This window comes from Nothoprocta perdicaria, unplaced genomic scaffold (genome assembly GCF_003342845.1).
Source record: "Nothoprocta perdicaria isolate Ctin4 unplaced genomic scaffold, notPer1 scaffold_40, whole genome shotgun sequence".
In the NCBI taxonomy this organism is placed as follows: domain Eukaryota; kingdom Metazoa; phylum Chordata; class Aves; order Tinamiformes; family Tinamidae; genus Nothoprocta; species Nothoprocta perdicaria.
This window is the reverse complement of record NW_020455644.1, coordinates 260,924-283,924: the sequence shown is the minus strand read 5'-3', so window position 1 is coordinate 283,924 and position 23,001 is coordinate 260,924. Positions and strand designations below refer to the sequence as shown.

The 23,001-nt window shown below is 36.8% G+C and overlaps 1 protein-coding gene across 2 annotated transcripts in view; it reads right to left on the bottom strand.

Moving 5' to 3' along the window:
- The window catches only part of LOC112952619 (ubiquitin-conjugating enzyme E2 E2), a 189,816-nt gene that overhangs the window by 23,348 nt on the left and 143,467 nt on the right, over positions 1–23,001 (bottom strand). For both annotated transcript variants that reach the window (XM_026045509.1, XM_026045510.1), the window contains exons 3-4: positions 15,836–15,968; positions 2,119–2,266 (exon numbers count right to left, since the gene is read on the bottom strand). In XM_026045509.1, the coding sequence (XP_025901294.1) occupies positions 2,119–2,266; positions 15,836–15,968 (281 nt within the window). The remainder of the gene's footprint in view (positions 1–2,118; positions 2,267–15,835; positions 15,969–23,001) is intronic.

The following is a 23,001-nucleotide window of genomic DNA, read 5'->3' as shown; positions in this document are numbered from 1 at the left end:
TGGCAAGGCTACTTACTGCCCTGCCTCCTCCTCGTTGGATCCTGAACTCCACCAGCTTTTGCCCACGGGGAGGAGTGGTCAACTTAAAGCAGCATGTTCAATCATGGAACATCTAATCCAATGATTTGGTAATAAAATTTCTTAAGAAATGAAAAGGATAAGCAGTGCAACAAAACCACAAAAAACATTCTAGGGTATTATGCAAAACATGGAAAAATCAAAACTCCTAAATTTATGCAAGCCTTCTACTGGACATCACTGAAATTCAAAGCTAACTMAAGCAAATATCTAATAAAGAACAAGCAACCTAAATGGAAGGTAAAAAGAAGTCAGTAGTTCACATCTACCTGCCCTCAGACCCTCAAACAAGAGCACTCACAACACAAAATAAGAAATTGCATGAGTACCTCCGAAATTCATAGGAAGATTTGAACATGAAACAGCAACAAAATCCAAAACCACTATATATTCAAAGGGAGTGCTTACATTGAAAATGAAATGTCATAAAACTTTTTAGTTCTAGTTGCAGTCACGACAGTGCTTACAGTTATCGCCTTGGAGAGAAAAGTCATTGCCTAAAGAGAAGAATTTTTCCCTTTTTTAGTGTGATTACTTGTTGCAGTTGATAATACTTTGCGAGTAACCATTTTCAGTGTACTGACATACAGGGTCTTTAAAATAGGCTTAGGGAAGAGTGAGGAGGCAGAGGTAGTAAACTTCTAGATTTCAAATCACTACATGAGACTGGACAAATTTCAAATTGTATCTGTTCAAAGACAGGTGAATACAAATGAGCGGCTGTGCATTTCCAATTTTTGACTCCCCACACAGCTTTCCTGCTTGGTTTCAAAACAAATTAGGAAACTACCAAATTTATAGCATTCTTTTTGTAGCTTTTCACCAGTTCTGTAAGATAGTTGAGTAAATACTCACTTATTTTCTTTAGATTYTTGTCAACAATCTGCCTGACTTCGTGTTGGTACTTTTTAGGGGTAGACAGTACACAAAGTCAATCTTCCAGCACAGTCAGTAGAGAGCATTCAATACACCTGCAATAACCATTCCTGAAATGGCAAGCTAGGTCTCCTCCACAGCTCCAACTCTTTAGTAGGAACAGTGAGGTTTTTAATGCTATATGTGGCAACAAACAACACACACAAAGAAACGTCAATTGCGTTTTGGTCCACTTCCACCTTACTTTGAGCTTYGTAACAGTTTAGACCTCCATTAGAGCTTTTGATTCAGTCACTGGTTACATAAGAATCTCACATTCTGTCTTTTGAAAAGCAAATTTTTAGCAGTCTGGTTGGGAGAAAACCTTTTCTTAGAAAAACTAAAGATTTAAAAAACACATTAAAAAAAAAAAAAAAAACAAGGAAAGGTGTAGAATAACCAAACAAAAACAAAAGCAAGACTTGGAAGCTGATGACCTAATTTTGATTTAATAATTCCTTCATGATTTCAATATACTATGGTTTTCCAAGGCTACATTCAGAATAATTCATTGATAAATAGAGTAAAAGAAAGAGGAAATTACAAATCTAGYGGTCAGTAATAAAAAACAAATCTGTAAGAGCTGAGGGAAGAGGTTAAGTGCTCTGCTAGTTAATAAGAATGACAGCTTGCTTTGAATACTCATACTGGCTGTCCAAGATATTGAATAAACTTCATTTAAATTAATTTTCATTATTTGTAGAGTCTGTGCTAGACATCTATCATTGTCAGTACTATTAATATTCTTTCCAGAGACCATATTATCAGCATATTTAAATGAAACTTTTCCTTTTCAATATTTATTAACTCATTAATATTTCTTGATACTAATATCCTGTTGTAATATCCAAATTAATGCCTACTACAAKGTGTTTTCTATTGATTTAACATCTTAAATTAACAAATTTTTATTCTCACATACTAAAAACATTCTTGAACTCTTAGAATTGTGCCTTCTTTCTACACAATGCATCCATTTAGATGGAATGGATGGAATGAAATTTAAATCCCACATTTTTGTCCATTTTTTTCATAATGGCAGTAAAGCAGTGCACTAGCCAGGTTCTAATAGCCGACAGACTAGGAAGCAGGAATGAATGCAAATGTGCAAGTTGTTCACCTTACCTGGGTTGCAGTCTGTGAGAAGGGAGCAGATGGAGAGGAGAACTTTAGAAATGGTTAATGCTGGACTCCAGTTGTCTTTTAAAATGTCCAGGCAGATGACGCCTTGGCTGTTAATATTACAGTGGTAGATTCTTGTCCGAAACGTGACCTAGAAAAGACAGTGTGTCTAAGTACAAAGGTGTTCAAGTCAGTAATTACAGGACTATTAGGTAATTAGAAAATTACATAAAAGATCACTTTACTTTCCTAGCTGAAATGGAAGTATTCTGCTACTTTCAGTTAAAGACAAAGATGACAGGAGTATTTATTAGAGTACAAACTCTGCCTCCTTGGTTTGTGGCCAGCAGAACTGATTTGCATGATACAAAAGTGGAACGTGTTTCTCAAGCTTCTTGTTGCCTCAGTTTCTTCAACTTCATTATTTTTGTACAGGACCAAAAATGCTCTTCCATTCCTACAGTGTTGACTTTTGGACAGTATTGACTTTGAAGGGAAGAAGATGTTGATACTGTCTTCACTGTTCAGCTTTTGAATCACTAAATTAAAATGGAAAAAAAATGCAGATGGTGAGCAACTACTAGAAAAAATAAAATGAAATATCCTTGAGGAAGGCAGCTCAAAATTTTTTTTCCAGTTGTGTCAGTAGACTTTCTTAGAAATGTCTTATGTTTGTTGTGTTTTATTTTTAGGATTTCTGTATCCATTCTGTGTCACATTATGAAAGTGTCACATAACGAAAGTGAAGAGGAGACCATTTAGCTTCTTTTAATTTGGAATGGTGTCTTTCTCCTTCAAGTCAAAAATATTAGCAATATAGGTGTTTAATTTTAAAAGAATTTCAGTTCTGAAAGTTGGCATTGTTGTTCAGAATAAAAAGTTGAATAAAAAGGGACAGTATAAAAACCCTAGATGCTGGGGGCTTCCACCAATGATTGATTTCTCCATCAGTTCTATTCAAATGACAAGTCAAAGCAGATGTTTCTCATGACATGTTCATAATACCTAAAATGAAGATGTACAATTTCAGTGGTCTATCTCATCAGCAAAAATATCTTCCTGTTGAGAGACAGGCTGCTTAAGCACAAGATAGCAGTGGGCAAGCACATTGCTGGGGGTAAGCAAGCATCTTCTCCTCCAGCCCAGGAAGCGCTATTAACTGGGAGTGCTCATGCACCTCTTACCGTCCACAGCAATAGATCTGCTTCAGGATAGCCATTGATACTGGTGACAAGCATGATCCTATTCTGAAWTCTGAATATTTAGTAACAAAAGTTGCCGTGATGTCAGAGATTGAAATTGGACATTTACCAGTAAGAAGAAAAAAAGACAGTGCCTGTTTTATTTTTTTTTTAAATATACTGAACACTTCTGCCCCTTTTCAGTATAACTTTCAAGCAGTTGTGACAAAATAGTGTAAAGAAAAAGTAGTTTTCTAGGTAGACTTTTGGTATTAAAACACTGCTTTCAATAAAAAATGTTCTTTTTTTTCTTGTAGGTACCATTTCATATAGATCTGAGACAAAACTACTGGAGCCCCAGTGTCATATCAATGAGTTATTTAACAAAGACACCCAAATAGAAGCTTCACCAGCTTTTAAACATATTTCTGTGTAAAGTTACTGTCAGTTAACAGCCTGATTGAATGATTTGCTGCTCCACATACTACATACCTGTAGGGTTTTTTCCTACTTTTTTTTCTACAATCGTGTTTTAAATTATTCTTTTCTGGTGTAAGTGCCTTGCTTCCGACACTTTTATAAAAACCTAAAATGTTTCTGGCACAATGATCTCAATTCATCCAATCACTACAGCGAGAAAATCTACCTTTCCCACTAGATCTGAGCATTTGAGGTGAGGGGTGTTTTTTGGAAGATCAAGTAGTAGTACTCCGTGACCAAATTAAATCTTCATCTACAAAGGGATATTATTGTGAATGAGGAAGGCTATCAGTACAGAGGAGGAGCAAACTGTCTTACAGAAATTGCATGTAAGGAGTGCCCACAAAGGGAGTTGGCGCGGAGTAGCACCCTGTAAATTGTAGGTCAGTGTTCATTAAGCCCTCAGACAGATTAGCTTTCAGGAGCTATTAATACYTGAGACATAACTGAATTAGGAAATACTTTACAGCAAGATGTCCCATGACTCATGCAAAAATTTTAGCACCTGTTTAATTTTATTATATTGTATTATATGCTTACTTCTCACTACATAATTAGAATAAAGCTTTTACTTAATTATCTTTCCTGAAGAAGGGTGCTTTCCTATACTGATTAAAAATTTAAAGACTTTTTCCAGCAGTATCTGAAAACACTGAGTACTCTGAAACGTGGTGTCTTTTTGAATGCAAAGGAGATAACATGGAGTCCACGGCATGGATTAATCTATATCCTCTAACTTAGTTTAAGCTATTGGTCAGTCTAGGCTTCTAACCTGCTTAGATCTTAAATAAAGGATTTTCTTTTTAATCATAACTTAAGCCTATGACACTGAGGAAGGCACCCACTCACAAGAGAAGRTTTGCTGTTTATCATTGTCAAAGAYGTTGCCCACGCACCAAACATGCCAGTGCACTTAAAAATATCTCTCTAAATATATGGAGGAATTTTAACAACAAGAAAAACAAGACTTCCAGAATTTCTGAAGAAGTTGTATTAATGACAGTTGTTGTAATGAAAGTTGTATTAATACGCTGGAGCCTGGGGACTAACAGTTGGAGGTACTTCTGCCAGCAGATGACACAGCTGATGACAGCAGCATCCCAGGTCTGGGCTTCCCCAGGCAGAGAGAGGTCCTTGAGGAGAAACACACGTGCACAAGAGCCAGGATTGGCTCAAGAACAAGGCACCAGCCACTACAGCTGCTTTATAGCAGAGTCAGATATATGGAAACCTGCTAGAAACCTGCTATCTTTCCTCACCTTTCGATTCYGGCCCTGGGGCACTTACACCCCCTAAAAGTGCACAATTTCACATTACATTTTTAACAAATGTATGAGCTATTATGAAAAAAAGCATCATCAGGCTATTCTGACTGCAATTCTTTCCACTTTTCCATGCACTTTATAGGGAGAGGAAATGGGGGCACGGGAAGGCAATGCGGAAGGAGAAACGTATTTTCAAACATTTTGTATGTTGACAAACCCAAATCTGTTTTCTTATACCAAAGTAGTATAAAAACACAATACATCTGGGATTACAGATTGCTTTCCTCATTCAGATATTGCCCCAAATTGCAGGGAATTGCTAAAATGCAACTTTCTGGAAAGGGTGAGGCAGGTAGTGCCAAGCAGTAAGGCAGACTCCGAGACTCTTCCTGCATATGATTCCGTGTTTATCCTATAAAGACTTTAACCTCTGTTACATACGTAGAGAGAAATCAAGTGAAACTTCCATCCAAAGGAATTACACTTCCTTTATGGCCATATTTTTATCTTTGATGCCACTTTAATTATTCCTACAAGGGAGTCAGTGTAATTCCATCTATCGCCTAATGCCAAACAGGACAATCCCATTGCAGATTGCCCGGCACCACAATAATCCCATGCAGAGGCTCCAAGAGTGTGTGGGTATACRGTAGACGTTCCCCTAAACAAATGAAAGGTAGAAGAGTTATTTATCTTCTTTTTTTTCTTTCTTTATTTTTAAAGATACATGTTTTCTATGGACTTAATTCTCTTTGATTCTGCAGTTTTAAGAGAATATTTCACTTTTTGTTGACTGTAACTGCAGCTAAAAGAAATATGAACTACAGTAAAATGGGAAAAAACAGGATTATCTTCTGAAACTATAAATGTGCTATAAAGAAACTTTAGAAAGGTTATGATAAGGAATTTAAATTTCATCACTTTTGGAAATAAATAATAGCAAGTTGCCTGYTTATATACTCAGGGTTGCTGAATGCCAACTCCATACTGTAAAACAGAATTAAAAAAAATATGAAAACTTTATAAAGTGTCTGAAAAGAAAATGAGGTTATTTATTAAAAGGAAGGAAAAATGATTAGAGAGAAAAGCTACAAGGGCCTGCCCATTAAATAAGCTTTAAGTCAGAGAAAAGACTGCTTTTAAAACCCAGGAAGCACAAGTTAAGATGGATTTCAGTTAAGTGATTGCAGGCAAGTGACATTAGGCAAGATAAATTGCACGTGGTTCTGAGAGTGTCACTTTGAACATCAGCTTTCCAGCATGATTTAGTCTTAAAGTCTGTTTTGAACCTACCATTTCAACAGTAGGTCTAAATCCATTGTGGCATTAACAGCCATGTGTGTGACTTGCTCAATCTCAACTCCAAGGCTGAGGGATGTGAGGCTTTCAGATGGCTGCTCCCATGGGGAGCCAGGGCTCATGCTCTTTCCCCAGAGAAGAACTCCCTTACAGAGGGCATTGGGAGGGTGGGAGGGATCTCCTCTTCTCCTGCGAGCCCACAAAGGGTTACAGCCTGCCTCAGAACTGCATTCTTCAGCCTGCTTGGGTCCAGCCCCCACCTCCTCATCTTCATTCCTCCCACTGAGGCTGGGCAGCCCTGCTCAGAGGGATGAAAGGTTCATGCAGCCGGCAGGGCACTGAACAGAAACCAAACTCTCTCGCAGGGCTGCTGCTGGAAGCAGGACAGAGATACGGGGGCTTTTATTCCTGCCGCTTTGCAGAGTTCCTTCCAAGCTCCCGTACTCCTTACAAGGGCACAATACTGCAGTCTCTCCTTACATGCAACTTCTGCATTTCTCAAATATTCCCCTAGAGTTCTGCTTTAATAAAAGTGTGAAGGCACTATGTGAAGTGGAAAAAGTTGTACTGCATACAGAAAAGGTTATATATATATTAAAAAATATGATGCCCTTTATAATGATGTTCATGGAGCTCAGAGGGGAGTAAGTTCCCATCTCAGTTTTTCAGACTTTATGAGCCATAGATTTGTCTGCTTGAATAGAAAAGTAATAAAAACAAGTTCAAGCCCATACTCCTTAGTAATACAAGAAAACTACCATAAAACAAATGAAAAATGTCTACAGCTATGACAGACAAAAAGTTAATGCAATAACCTTTACGTTAATTAGCATCCTTAAATTTCTTACAGATCACATGTCATGTAATCTATACTGCATCCTGCATTGGAGCTGCATTTCTAAGACAAGGAGATCTCTGTTTTCTAACACAGAATTCCAGTACACACAGGAACAGTAATTAGGATACTTAATGGATTATTTCATAAACTGCATAATAAATGACTGACTATATAATGCTCACCATTAAATTGACTGGGTTAAATAAAGACATGCCAAAAAATGAGCTTCAGACAGTTCATAGAAAATTAGCTCATGCCTGATTTTAGCAGATAGAAAGTAGATATAGTTTATTATATCAAAGGAAAATATATCACACTTAAAACTAGCAGGAAATGGGAACTTGTAACTAATTTTATTCCACCCTTAGGAAAATCCAATATGCAAACCATACTGGGGCTTCTGTAACAACATGGAGTATTTGAAACATAGCTAGTCAGAAGTGATAAAAACTTCAAAGCCTTATATTCGCAATTATGTGAGTTAAACTTTTATATGGTCTAAAATGAAACAGTATTCAATTTATCATTCCATATATTAATGGTGAATATGAAGCTGAACTTAAACCAGCTCATTGAACAAACTGTTGCAATGAAAAGAAATTTAAATTTAAAGAAACAGAACAATGACTGCAGAGAAAGTAGAGATTTTTTTTTGCTAATCCATGAGGTACCAGAGAGAGCAAGTGAAAAATAATCTCTTAAACTGTACCAAGTTTTCTGAAAACAACAGAAGAGGAGGAGAGAACAAATGCAATGGGATGGTGTCCAGGTTAGGGAGGTTTCAGATAGATACAGTCTTGCAAAATCTTCAAAAACATCAAAAGCTTTCTTTCATAAAGTCAATACAAATGTTTACAAAATTATTTTATTTTAACTAACATAATCTTTCTAACCCCATATGGAAAGGGAGGAATAAAGTAACCTTACAGAGAGGAAATTTTTTAAATATTGAGTTGTCATTCTACTTTTACAAAATAAATCCTCCCTTTCATAGTTTAAAATATGTAGGCTGTATCTTCCAACACATACTTTCTTTTTGAGTTTGCCAAGAGATCCTTCATTTGTGGTTTAAAGAAATACAACTGTTCTCATCTAAATGTGAGCAAACGTATCCCATAGCAACATTTCTATTTTGCATAACAAATCATATATCACAATGTGACAGACAGCAGTTGGCTTTTTACTTTTGTTCTACTTCTGATGTTTCTGTAGGAAGGGAGCTCCTGGACATGCTCAGGGAAAAAAGGTTGATGAGCGAGTGGGATGTGCTGGGAAGAGACACGGGGCACAATGCTAGCAGTGGGCAAGGCATGCAAGCAGGTTGCAGCAGGCGTTTCTGGATTTTATTATTTTTAAAATTTGGCTTTTTTCCCCTCGCCCAACTTCAACTGTCTTTCAATATTTAGGCACTCTTTACATGGGGACTTACAGGTATATTCACCTTAGAACTGTAATGTTCTGTAAAGAACATTAATATACAATGCATTTTTAGATTACATACGGATTTTATCCATCAGGAAAAAGTGAGCGATTAAGATGGAATTAATGTTAATTCTTACAGAGTACCAACTGCCCAATGGAAATCATGACACTGGGAAGTAGAAGATACTCCCTGCAAGATGCTGGATTTCTACAGGACTTTCAGGGGCACTTAATATACTTGGTATTTATTGGAAATTGGTAAGAAATGATGGAAATTTCAAAGTTTTGGAGAGGGAAACAGGAAAGGTGTACTTGGATAAGTTTATTTTCATTAAGACTAAAGAAGTAAATACAAACCAGTGATATAAATTAATACATTAAAAAAGGGTAAAAAGAAGGCTATTCATTGGAAAAATTTGCAATTTGATTTGACAATCACTGGAARAATTATCAGGTAACTGAATTCAAAGTATATAATGTACCATCCTCCCAAGTGTGACTTTTACATTTATTGATAATAAAACACAGCTCTTGATCCCTTCCTCAGCTTTATGAATTTTGGTGATTCTGTTATTTTGAAAGAGATGGAGAGCGGGGAGTGYGGGAGGTAGCCGAGCAAAGCTGTGAGCGGTAGGCTGAGAGGTAATGGGATGTGACAGRGGCTATGACAAGGCAACTGCATTTAAGGGATAAGAGTGACAGCAGACTATCATGTCTGAAGGCTAGTCAGAGGACAGYGATATCTGGGGGAGGACAAGGGAAGACAGGCTGGAGCCCAGCCTAAACCAGAACTGCTGAGGTGGCAAGGGGTGAGTAGGCTGAGTTTAAGGTTATTTTGAGAATGAGTGGTTGACATGTAAAGTGTGCTAATAACGATACAGGCAATTTAAAATAAGCAGAAGAAATAAATTAAAAATATAATTTTTAACAACAAAGAAAAAGTGTAACAGTAATCTAAAAATAAAATTTTGGGGGACAATTAGAAAAAGAGGTAGGCTTGTACCCTTAGGCTATTTCTAAGCACAGTTTTTCTATCATGCTGCAGATAAGGAAAAATGTTCTTAGCAACCAATCATATATAAAACAAATATGAAAATGTAGATTAAAAGCCAGGAATAAAAGGAATTACCTAACATACATGAGCCCGAATTTAACAAAAAAGGTACAAAACTTGTTCTATAGGAGGAGGTTTCCACATAATGGTATTTTGTGCATACAGATTAGTGTTATACGGCAATTACATACAAAGCATTGAAGAAATGCTTAATATTGCCATCAAGACCAGATTGTACAGATACTGTGTGTGACATTTACAAAGACAGAAGACTCTCCTAGCAGACTAACAGTTGATTTAAAGTAGCTAAGCTTTCAAACACTGAGAACAATTTTTCAGTCAGTCAATAGACATATGAGATTTACAAGGAGGAAATGGAGTTTTCTGTTATTCTAATTTTGACTTAGAGGTGATTTAGCATATTGCAGCTTTCAAGTCCTGTGAGCAATTTTTCAGTCAGATGAGATTAAAGTCCCTAGCAAGATTAATTGTAGAGTTGGGATTAAGAGATTTTATAAATCACTCAAATTCAAAAATAAAGCTATCTGAGTACTAGGATAATGATAGATATATCCATATTGTATCAGCTACAGCTAAATTGAATTGACTGAATACAGTCAAATATCTGAGTAGAAGTTGTTAATAAAGATTATTCTTGATGAAGATGCAGACATGGCCATAGTGACAATGCCTAGAGGGGCTGTTCTCTTGAAGAGTATTAATTTTTTTTTTTAACAAAAAAGTGTATGAAAAACCGTGATATGTTTTGCTGATTTGTTAAGACTTCCTGTTCTAGAGGGACAGTATGGAGGCTAATGAAATCAGTCCCTTTTCTTTGAGAGGTATAGCGTTTATAACATTGCAGTGTGAATTTGTCTTGATGGCTGATTTTAGAAGATCTCAGATTAAAAAAGTTTGGAAACGTAGGGAATTACCAGCTTCTGAGGCAGATAAAAGATAAATAATTCTGACTGAAAGACGTGTACATCATATACATTTATATAAGATACATAGCTAGACATTCACATACATGCAAAGGACATCTATCATGTAAATATATCTATATATCCCATTTGATACCCTAAAGAAAAAGAGCAAGAGGGAGAGCTTTCATTTGTCAAAGCCAAAGGGGGAACTGTCTGAATCCATTAAGCATGAAAGGAAGATAGTTAGCAGGAAAAAGAAATCTCAAAGGTATTTCAAAAAAGGTTAAGGGGTCATTAAGGCATTGGAGCAAAACAAGGCTATTTCAGTGGCAGGCCATCTACACCTTTTCACTCATTTCTTTAAGTGGCTGCTCAGAAGAGGCCACACCGTTCTCTGTTCCTAAGTTCCCTGAACTACAAGGGAGAAAACATAATTTGGGGGCTGAAGCCAAACCTCATCTTATAAAATCTGTCCTGAGTTTGTGAGCCAAGTATCTACTTTTAGCAGAAGGCAAGATCATGTGCGGACACTGGCAACTTGCTTTGTCTGTCACATACCTTCCTCTTGCTTGGCACCTCAAAAAACAGCACGATGCTTTAAACATTAGAGGATACAACTGGAAAGAAAATCAGAATACTGTAGGCTCCTTACTCTCATGCTGACTCAGCCAACCAGGTGCTYAGCTAATTTCTGCAGCGTTGCAGAAGCTTTTTCACAGTGAAAACTAAGAAACGTTTTTAATTGATTAGAGCCTCCCAGAAAGCCAAAGCTAATTTGTCAGTTCTCGAATGAGCTATTCTAAAAATCTTGTTATCTGGTTACACAGATAAATTAGAGATAGTTTGCCACAGTTTGGCATGGCCCTCTGTCACTTCTTTTCAAGCTCTATCAGTCACAAGTAGAGAACTACTTCTGTTAGAAGAACCACTTTCTACTGTGCAGGCCTATGCTGCAGTTGTGGCTGAGGTAAAGTGCCATTGATTTAAGAGGAAAGCAGCACTGAAAGGGTCAGTGACCTCCAGTTCAAAAACTTTGGAGTCCAGTTTCAAGGCATGAGACAAAGTTGAAAGACTGAAATAGACTGACTTCAAAGAGGGATAAAAAAAAAGAATAACATGACAGCAAGCTATAGCATGACTAACCACCGTTATTTTGTTGAAAAATAGCTTTATTTGATATTATGCTTAGAGACACACTGACAGGTAAAGACAGACAGAAACAGAACTATGGATCTGCAGGGGAATGACTAGCTGATGCAGATTAAATGAGAAATCTAGTGGCAGTGATGTTTGGATGTGCAAAATCAGGAACATAAAATGGACCATATGGAGCAATCAGAGGACGTGAAGCACAAAAGCACAAATATAATATTTTAAAATCTTAAGAGGCTGTGATGTCAAAGGCTACAAAGGTGTAAAAATGAAGGAATAGTTAAATACCTCATATCAGAGTTTTTGATGGTTGTTTTTCTTAGTTTAAATAAAAACTGAATGGATGACTAATTCATCTTCTTTCAAGTGATAAAGCAAGCTAACCACCAGGAAGAACAAATGAAAATTAATTTCTAAATTTCCTAAACCCCCAAATCGTAAGTCCATATTTCTTTTCATGTGCAAATGTGCTCTCAGATTTTTTTTTTAATTAATGTTTTCCAATATGCAGTAGCGAATGAAGGAAAAGTTAAATAGCTCAAATCAAAGTTTTGCAGACATTTTTACTTTGTTTAAATAAAAACAGAATGAATGACGGATTCATCTTCTTTTAAGCGATACCGCAAGTTAACTATCAAGAAGAACAAATGAAAATTAATTTCTAAATTTGCTAATCATAGGTTTATACTTGTTCATGTGTAAATGTGCTCTCAGATTTTTTTTAATTAATGTTTTCCAATATGCAGTAGGGTGCCACAATCATAAGTATCAGTAGAGCCTTGAGAAGGAAATGGGATCCTTTAGAAAATATTCAAATTTTTGTATAATATAAATCAAGCAAAGACTACAACACAAACACATTTCATTTATAAAGATAAAAATTATTATAGGCATTAAACATTATCCAGAGCTCACTTTCAATATATTTTTCTTAATTGAAGAATTAGTTTTCCCTTCCCAACATGCAAGTGTAACCTACACATGTATTACAACAGAGCACACATCTGAGAACAGATAAGGATAATGGATTGTGGAAATGTTTCTGTTGATTTTAATAGGCTTTGGATTAGGCCCTGCAACAAAAACTGTGTTATGTGACATGGGCATTTGCTTTGGAACCTTACCCTGGGTCAAGTAATTGCATCTGGGAAATACAGTTTCTACTTCTTCCCAGGTCTTTGTGGTCACATCTTTGGAAGATCAATTTTGACAGTACTCATTTAAATGTTTCCTTACTTCATAGTAAAGGGGAGATAAAAGTGGACCACAGAAATCTCAGGAGGAATATATGAATTCAACCATAGCAAGAGATGCGGGTTATATCTTTTTTGTTACGTACTTTCATGGATGTTACCTTGCCAACATTCAGGAATACATTTCAAGACTTTTTCAGTACATTCTACAGCGTTGTATTTTTATCTCTATTAGATTTTATTTTATTTTATTTTATTTTGTTTTATTTTATTTTATTTTATTTTAAAGATGATACAGCTATAAGAAGTAGGAATATTCTTAGAAAAAAAGATTATTTATTCCCATGGCCCCAAGCACTATGATTTTAAGAAAAGATGGTAAAGTGGAAGAGATGTCAACACTCAGTGACATAGATAGCACTCTATAGTGTTTTCATATGTTATGTTCTACCTACTTAGCACATTTCTTATGCTAGAAATAGCTGTTTGAAGAACATATTTAACTGCCATTTCTCAACAATATTGACTGGCAGCAGCTACCTTAAGACAAGTAGTCATCTTCCTACACTGCTTTATTCAAGGGCCTTCCCAAAGTATTTTAGAATCAATTTCACAGGGTCTGGAATATATGTGTAATCATGTAGCAACAGTTTAGGWGTTCTTATATCAGGCTTCAAGATAGGTGTTACTTACAGTAGTGGCGTCAACTGACTAGAATAAGAACCTATGTGAACAAAGTATGTTAGTGAAATATTACATAAATCTGATACTAGAACCCTGTGCACATGTGCCTCTTATTTTCTTACAGATAACAAGTTCCTTCATCATAAATACTGGCCTTGTAGTAATACAATATGGCATCAGAAACTCTCTTGTTCTTTATCACGCAATAGATTTTTATATCATTTATATGCACACATTTCTTAAAAAGACGGTTGGAGTGAAGATAAAGGCAGACAAAAGATCTATTGCAAAGGAGGATAAGAACCTCCTATTTGCTTGATATTTCATTAATAAGCAATGCACAGCTGCCTTACTCATGTCTCTGAATAATATAGTCACCAAACACACTGAGYGTGTACTGTAGAAATCTTTACCTTGTGAAAAATCCAATTGGACCTTCACCTTCTATTTTAAAAGGATACCTACTGCATATATTGCCTTAAAACTCAATAGCTCTAATGGAGAGAAGGACATAAGATATCTTTTGAAGTTGTACTTCATATGTAATTCGTCACATACTACATTTGGATTTTTGAGAGAACTTCAAGTTGTGTTTCATATCCAATAAATCCAATTCTGTGGACATGCCTGTATCTAATAAATAATTCTCTCTTTAATKTGCTGTGGGACTGGGGGTAACTCTTGCATTGCAATGGCTAGATACAGAGTAAGCCAAACAAAGAAGAAAATGAAAGGGACCTGTCAAGATAGAAATCCACACAGCAAGCGTGAAGACCAAAATCGGTTGGGAGGGAGGATTGAACAAGACAAATGAAGAGAACATTGCTGGATCTCAGAACACCCAAAGCTTTAATTGTGCAATTGCATCTCTCTTTTTTTTTTTTTTTTTTCCTGATAATATCAACGAAGTTACCTAGTATAAGATTATTATTGTAGCATTAAAATTCTGTTTATAACTGCTCCTTTAGTTTTCTGCTCATGGTCATCAGGAAACAACTAATCTCTCTTTTAATGCAACCCCCTTCTGCCATAAGCAAACATGGTATATCAGCCCTTTCAGAAGTGTGTCCAAAAGAACGTTTTTTTTTTTTTTTTTTTTTTCCTCCTACGTAACTCCTCCTGAGCAACTCACTGTGAACCTCATTCTCCCTTCTCCTAAGATGAACAAGTAACCTCTTTGTACTTTGTTTCACAAAAGAGACCTATTAATTTATCCACTTCTATTAAGAGCCCTGTTGGGTAAATTTTCCAGTGTCTATGAGTGTTATTGACYACAGGTGTCAAGAATTGCAGTTGGTGTTCTTGATAAAGCGATTCAAGGGTTTTGTATATGACACTGATAAATCTGCACATTTGCTTACAGGAAATGCCAGATGAAGTATCTTATGGCTGTATTTATCTTTGTTATAGACGAATTAGACTAGTGACTTATAATAATCCTGTGATCAACCAGTGCAGCTCATTTTGGCCCCCTCTTTCAGAAATTATTGCTACTAGTTATTGCTGACATTTTGCATGATTACATTTCACTCCATTTCTGTTTCATCCACCCTCAGAATCCCTAGATTTCTCCTATATTCTCCATTCTGAGTCCACCTCTTGTTGGTGATGATGTCCTGACTTCATATTATTCATATTATCGACCTTTGGTCAATATTGCCATTACTGAAARTCTTTAAAAAGAAAACCATAAGGAATTCTACAAATCTGCATTTTTTTGGTTCAGTTTCTTGGCTTTGCAGCCTTATTTCCATATTCTTCAAAAAAATTGATGTAAAGCAATTAATTATAACTTCATGAACAGCACAGCATCTTGCATCTACAGAAGTAATTTATATAGAGTAGTGCAAAAGGTGTGCATTTTGTCAAAGTGCTACAGAACCATGACGAATGATAAGGGTCAATAGGAAAGATTAACTACATCAGCTGCTTACAAAGGAGCAACAAAAACATTCATGTTTTCATAGCAGTAACAAACCCAAATCAAACAATAACTGCTTGAATTTATGCAACCATTTTTTAAATAAATCCATATCTGTCCAAGTATACTGGAGACATGCAGGAAAATTTTAGGCAACTATTTAAATTCTCTCCAACAAAACAATCAGTTTAAATGTTCATTAATTCCTTCAGAATTTTCCATTTCAACCTATATTTTTATACCAATACATTAAAATAATCATTAGGAGATGACTTCAAGCAGACTTTTAACATACTCCTACTAACCTTAGGTGGTTTAAAAGGATAGTCTGGTGAAAAGGTAATGTCAAGGAAGAAAACTCCACCTTCGTATACAGATCCTGGAGGTCCTAGTATGGTTGACCTCCATTCATAAATGTTGTCTCCTTTGGGTCCAGCACTAAAACAGAGAACAAAAGTATAACATAACAATCACATACACATAAGAATATCCATCCATCAGTTACAAACCACTACAGTAGTGCAACAATACTAAAAGTTAAAATTACGTATGTTTATTGAGTTAGCCTGGGATAACACATGTAACTGGTGTCCTTGGATCAGTCAGTGAACTGACATATTCACCTAGAAAGAAGTATTAAAATCACTGATATATAAATTATTTAAATAAATACAGAAAATTTCCTAACTGTCTTATCTCAAATATTTTTGGGGGCAGACGTGCAGCACTTACAGTACAAGGATACAGGAACCTGGCTGAGACATCTTGTCACTGTCTCACCTTACATGCCATCCTATTTTCACCTACATCCTCATCCACCCCACTCATCAGTCAATAGCAGTATAATTGCACACATTATCATATCACACATGATGTACTAAAGACTTAGCACTGTATAAATGACCTTGTAGCTGCGCTTTCTAAGTCTCTATCCTAAGGACTCCAATCATTAGTACAGAAAGCTGCTTTACTCTGCAACTGTTAAACTGTCCTGAAAAATTTATAAATAGAAAGCAGGCTAAACTGTAGGATTATGTTAATTCAAATTCTTCATTTAAAAAAATGGCACTGGAACAATATTTGAAATATCTAAAACATAGTCTCATATGTGGAAAATGAAAAATCTCTCACCCACATAGTTAATCTCTGGAGGGAGCAAATTAAAAATGAATAAAGTTTTTGGGCATTACTCTTCTATAGGCCAAAAGAACCATTTTTCAGGCAACATAATGCTTGTCCAGGGAAAGAAGATACCTTAATCAGGGTGGCCTCTTAAGGAAACTGCAGGTTTCTTTTTGGTTCATAGCCTACTGACACAAGTTACTGATACAGGACCTGAATTTTAATTAGGATCAATTGGGATGGTGACTTATGGATGTCTGGCTAATACTTTTCACAGAAAGGCAGTGTTGGTGGATTTTTCAAATAAATGACGCAGTATTTTCTTAAGGCATTTCTTGTGAAATAATTCTTGTTATGTTTGCAATAAAGATTTCCATAGTGTGCAGGGGTTTGTGAAACAACCCTGTGTGTAGAACAGATGAAAGCTCTTGGCTATGCTCCATGCCTCACAATGCACCCAAGGCATACAATTATTATACGACATCATGTCATGTTCACTGCTCAACTATTCATTTTGTTCACTGAAAGTTAATAAAACCCTCTTTCACCTGAAATTCCTTGGGCTCCCTTCATTAAAACTTCTGACTGCACGATTCCCTGCATACAACCGAGCGACTCAGTACTGTGCAGCCTAGTTCATTAGTCATGGTACCTACATCAATTTTCTATAATAGCTGCTAATGCTTCTTGGCTCTCTAAACTACGTGCTTTCTTAACAAAAATGGGTTACAGAGAATATAATATTATGGAACATTCATTTTATATCAGCCTCAGTAACAAAACTGGCAATTGTTTTAAAGATAAAATCAGGCTTTTTAAGCATCACAATAGCAAAAGTGCTGCCATCCATTCATCCATCCATATTTCACACTGTCTATAATACATCAGGTTGCTAGCTGCCAAACAAATTTAATTTACCCAGTTCTCAGTTTGCATTAACCTTTGAATAATAAAGCACAGCTGAGACTGCTGTAAGAAACAAACCAGGGAATGAATAATTAAAACACCTTCTCTGCCTTTAGAAAGACCAACCCCAAGTCAACAGGGAAGGTTTAATTGTGACTGAACTAGGCATTAAGGGGCTAATTGAATTCTTTATAAGCCCAAATGAATGTGGGACTATACCCCTGCCACGGTACACAAGGTTCACAGAAAGTAAAGTCCTAAAAAAATCAGGCAATTGGTTCAAACATAAAAAGGCAAGAAGTAAGGGTAGGCTAAATCTTACAGGAAAAAACAAACCTATAATATGTGAAGGAAATCCTTTCCCATTTTCTGCAAGAAAATGCTCTAATACTTGGAGAAGCAACAACTTGGTTGATGCCAGTAAGGTTAAAATGGAAGAGAGATAAATGTCAATCCCAGAGAAATGGTTGGAAAGAGACAGAAACAAAAGGAAACCTTGCCCAAAATGGTGTTCATTTAGCCAGCAGGGGAGGGCTAGGCCCTTTATAGATGTGAGGGAGGCCCACTTTTTTGATCAGATGCTAAAACTGTCTCTGACAGTGACATTTTCATAACTTCTATTATTTTTATTTGCTTTGCCTCTTTGTTTAATTGCATTAACATTTGAAATGAGCAGTCATTAATTAAAATAGTTGGAAAACGCTCCATCTGCCAGTTGAACTGTTTCGGCACGTCCAGCTACAAGCCCAGCCTGATCACATTCTGTGGATGCCGATTAACATTAATTGAAGGTTGTCTTTGCAAATGAGAGACAGAGCTTTATTAAGTATTATTATTAATTTAAAGAATCACTTKTATTGCACGCAGTGTGGGAAGATTGCTGCTATCGATGGTTGCCTGTTCAGTGCTTGCTGGCAGTGGGGCTGTTCAGCTGGTGCAAAACACCGATTCATGTGCACAGCCAACAGCTGGCATCAAGGGCTACAGCATGCAGAAACATAACATTTGTTCTCGCTTGCACATTAATAATACAAAAAAATTGACAGGTGTATTTCCTTGTTTTCCTTCTCTCCTAATTGTTGAGCCTTTTATTTATTCACATTATTGGCAACAAGAATGACAATTTTTCAGGCTTCACCAGAGAAAATTCCCATTTGGGCAAGCCCTCAGCCAGAGCCTTATTCTATGAGGTTTATAATGCAAGAGGATTTAATTGCCCATCTCTCTACATGGATATCTGCCCAGCACACTGAAGCCCAAATGTTTTACATTCAGTATGATTTATATTCCAGGTCTATTAATGTTACTGGCAACTAAACCACAGGTCTCAAAGAAAAGTAAACCAAACATCCCAGTGCTTGAAATTATGTTATCTTTGGAAGAGTAGACTCAGATGTGCACCCGCTCAGCAAAGGGCAGACTAAATCTGTGTTGAACTGAGCTGACCCAGAGCCAGAGCATATACGTGCTCCTTGCCACTAACCTAGTGCTAAATCAGTCAGCTTCAGGGGAGAAATAATGATGTCTCCAGCAGCTCCAGGTGGAAATGGCTGAATTATAAAGATAAGATGGTCAGGATAAGGACAGATCTGTTGACAGATATGCTGGCAGATCAGCAGCTTGGCCTCCAAATATGAGCCCTGAGTCTTAACCCCTAGCGACTGTGCACAATAAAGACAAGAGGCCAATGACAAGAACACAGTGTAATTCTGCAGCCTGTGCTCCAAAAATTTCCTGCATATTTTCCACGTGGGGATTGTAGCATAGGACCGAAGGGGTACAGCTCAGTATAGAGGTTCTTGAGACTTAAAATTATCAATGATTTGTCAGAGATACCTCTCTCCTGTCACTATACTCTCAGAACTGATGATACACCTCCCCAGAATACCGTCTCTTTTATTGGTTTTGCTTACTGGAAGAGCTGGGGGTTGGTGGACATCAAGACAATCTTATTCATCCTCCTTTATGACATCAGTGTGGATATATGAAACTAATGACAAAGAAGTCAATATGCATAAAACATGCCTTTGTATTTACTCTCTTTTGCTTTTCCTAATACAGCTCAATTCTACCACTGCTTCCAACACATAAATTTGCAGGTGAAATGTATGAACATCAGTCATAGTTAGTAGCAAAATACTTCAAATGCTACTGTAATTGAATCCATTTTACTTTAAATATTTAATATATTCAGTATTTTCTATTCCCTTAACAGGCAGGCAGTCACTGGAAGTAGTGCTGTTAAAAGCTGCTTGTCCGGTACAATTRTAAATACCAAGCTTTGACTGCGTTTGGAATGTGCTATAACATTCAATTTAAAATGATGTATCAGGAAATTAACAGGAGAATGTATGAAAACTACAGCATCTATAAGACATAATGTAAAAAAAAAAAACTATCTAAAAGAAGTAATGAAAGCACTGTAAATTTTTCATTTCATAAGAACTATTTTTTACAGAAACATACTCAATTTCCAGGCTTAACTCAAAAAAGTGAAAATACCCAAAATAGCCCGAAGAAATAAAGATATTCTGCATGTTCAATATGGATCAATCACACGCATCAATTAGTCATATGGAATGAATTGATCAAAAKAATGTTATTATTTTCTAATCTCATTTATATTTCTAGGTGAAGGAAAACATGTTTCCCTTATGTTTTTAACTAGAGGTAGTAYAATCTCATAGTGAGTTTCAGGTGATGTGGAAAATGAGGACAAGTTAATGTCTTCCTTTACATTTCCTGTTAGAATCTAGTTCTGAAGCATAAAAGTACTCCTTAGCAAAAGGGAAAGATAACCCTGTAGCATAAAAAGAAGTGAGAAAAGCAATTGTAACTTGCATTGCCAACTAGTCTGACAAGCTAACAGTCTTTGGAGGGAAGCACTCAGACTAAATAAAATAGGTAAAAAAGATGCTTGCAAGACCTTCCCATTCCTCAAGACTACTGAAGAAATGGAAAGATTTTCCTGCACCAGGAGAATTKAAGTTTATGTTTATCCTTCTCTTCTGCAACAGGGCAGAAAAAAAAAAGAGGAAACAGGATATCATATTCACTTTGTCCATGGCATTCATTTTTATTACTGTTTTATTCCAATCTGAATTGCATTAAAGCACAAAAACACATATCAGACCTGGGGTTCCCTTGCACTAGGTACAGTTCAAGGCAAATACAGATACTCTGAACTATCTACACTAATATATGAAAGCAGAAAGAAGCAGGATACACGAGAATCTCTTCCTCTTCCTTTCCTTTTATCACAAGAAGCCTTGACTTCATGATTTAAGAGGTTTCCCTCTGAGGAGAAGAGCTCAGTGCAGAATTATCTCTACTTATATGCCATACAACACAATTTCTTGCAATCCTGTGTTTCTCGCACATCTAACAGATCCGCTGGAGCAGATCCTGCCTCTAGCTGCCCTTAGTGAATGCTTCTGGGAAGCCACATGCCCAGAGGGCAAAGTGAATACAAAAGTACTGCAAGATTGGCGAAATAATTTAAGAGCACAGCTGGTGAGGGAAAAGGATGAATGTGACAAAACAGAAGACTGCAGATTCAGCCTTCAATGAGATACGTCTCCCGAGAAACTCACACAAATGCCTCATTAAAATAAACTCAATACATAAAATATACTCTGCTGTCCATTTTGAACATGTTTCCAATACTGAAACTGGTCCTGAGCAGGAGTATGACTTTGGTTAGTGCCAGTGTCAGTGCTGTCCTCGTGCCTGGGCTTTGCACTGCAACCAGCAGCGGAGCTGCTAGATAGCCTCAGTCTGAGCAGATGTCAGCCAGCAAGGGCCTTGCTGAAGCTGGAATCACCAGCTGCCTCTCAGACTCCCCAACCACCTCAGGGCCAAGCRCATTCAGCAAAATGCACTGTGTCATTAGGTACTGGCACCTGTGAGCAGTTGGAGTTCCCACCATCCACTCTCCCCTCCATGGTAACTGCTGTGTCTCTTGAGCTTTAGGGCAGATATGGACAGCGTCAACACTGGTCACCTACCATGTTCATCTGCTGTGTTTCTGCCCTTCTGCCAGGCCTCTCCCCTCTCCATTTTGTAAGCCCACTTGACAACACATATGGTGTTTTTACATCCTTCTCTTCCACTTTTCATCGACAATTCTTCTTCTTAAAACCCCTAACTTCTCTTTCTGCTTGAGGATGGTTATATCTCTTTGCTTGATAGTAACTCACTGGTCTTTCTTTTCAGGAGCCCCTTCGTATCGGCATCTCTCCTTCTCCCTGACATGCCTCATCAACAGGCACCAGCACAGTCTGCAGATTTTTTCTCTTTCTCCAGAAAGGAGGAGAGGGTGGGAAGTGGTGCAGGGGGATTTTAGTTCAGTACAGCAGTTGCTCATTTTGTTTCCTTCCTTCCTTCCCTGTTGCCTTTCTTCTGAAACGTAGAAAATGAAGAGCAAGCAGAGCGCGTGCTGCAGCAGCAGTGGGGTGGAGAAGGGAAAGGGAATCACAGCTGCTTGCCCAGATGCTACAGTGATATCAGGAGATGCTTTTATAAATGTATGTAATAAACAGTTGCCACAGCAGCCAAAAAAAAAAAAAAAAAAAAAAAAAAAAAAAAAAAAAAAAAAAAAAAAAAAAAAGAGAAAAAAGAGAGAGAGAGAGAGAGAGATAGCAGCAAGCACGGTGACTGCCTGTGGCAATGGGCACAGTTGTATGGCTAATAACACCTCTGCTATGAATAAAATTATCAAGCTACTCTCCAAGCACTAAAATCAAAGAATTAAAGAAATAAACCACTTCAAAGTTAGAGAGATGTGATGAATTTTGGTATAATGTTGATGATGTAAACCTTCACCAAGAAACAACCCCCTACMCAAAGTGTCCTCTTTGCAATGTATAACCTTTTAATTTCCCTCCCCTCCCTCCCCAAAAAATCTGAAAACTCCTCAAACAAGATTTATATTTCTTTAATTTATCTTCATTTCACTTTCTGCACCAACAAGATGCAGAAAGTTTCATTAAAAATACTGGAAGATGCTGACAGTTCTTACTAGCTTCCATCCCAAAAATGGAGATTTTTTGAATGGATAAAATTCTAGACCCAATTAGGCTGAGAAAAGGATCTAATACTCTCAAAATTGGGTCTTTGCCAGGTACAGTATTTTTGGTGATCCTTCAATAGAACTGGGAATTCATGTCATATATGTGTTGTGACATCAGCATAATTTGTGGTAGCAAGCCTTATTTTGAGGTTGGTATGTTTCATTACACTTATTTTTCATAGTGGAAACTGAGGATGAAGTGATGGGTCTTTCTGTCAGAAACAGAAATTTCAGACAAATCCCTCACACTACTTAGCTTTCACTACAGTGACAGAATTCGGTTGAAAAATTTTGATGGGACATTCTTTCASTTCAGAATTGCGACTGAGACTATTACAACAAACTTGCTGTACTYTATACGGGTGTGCCCAA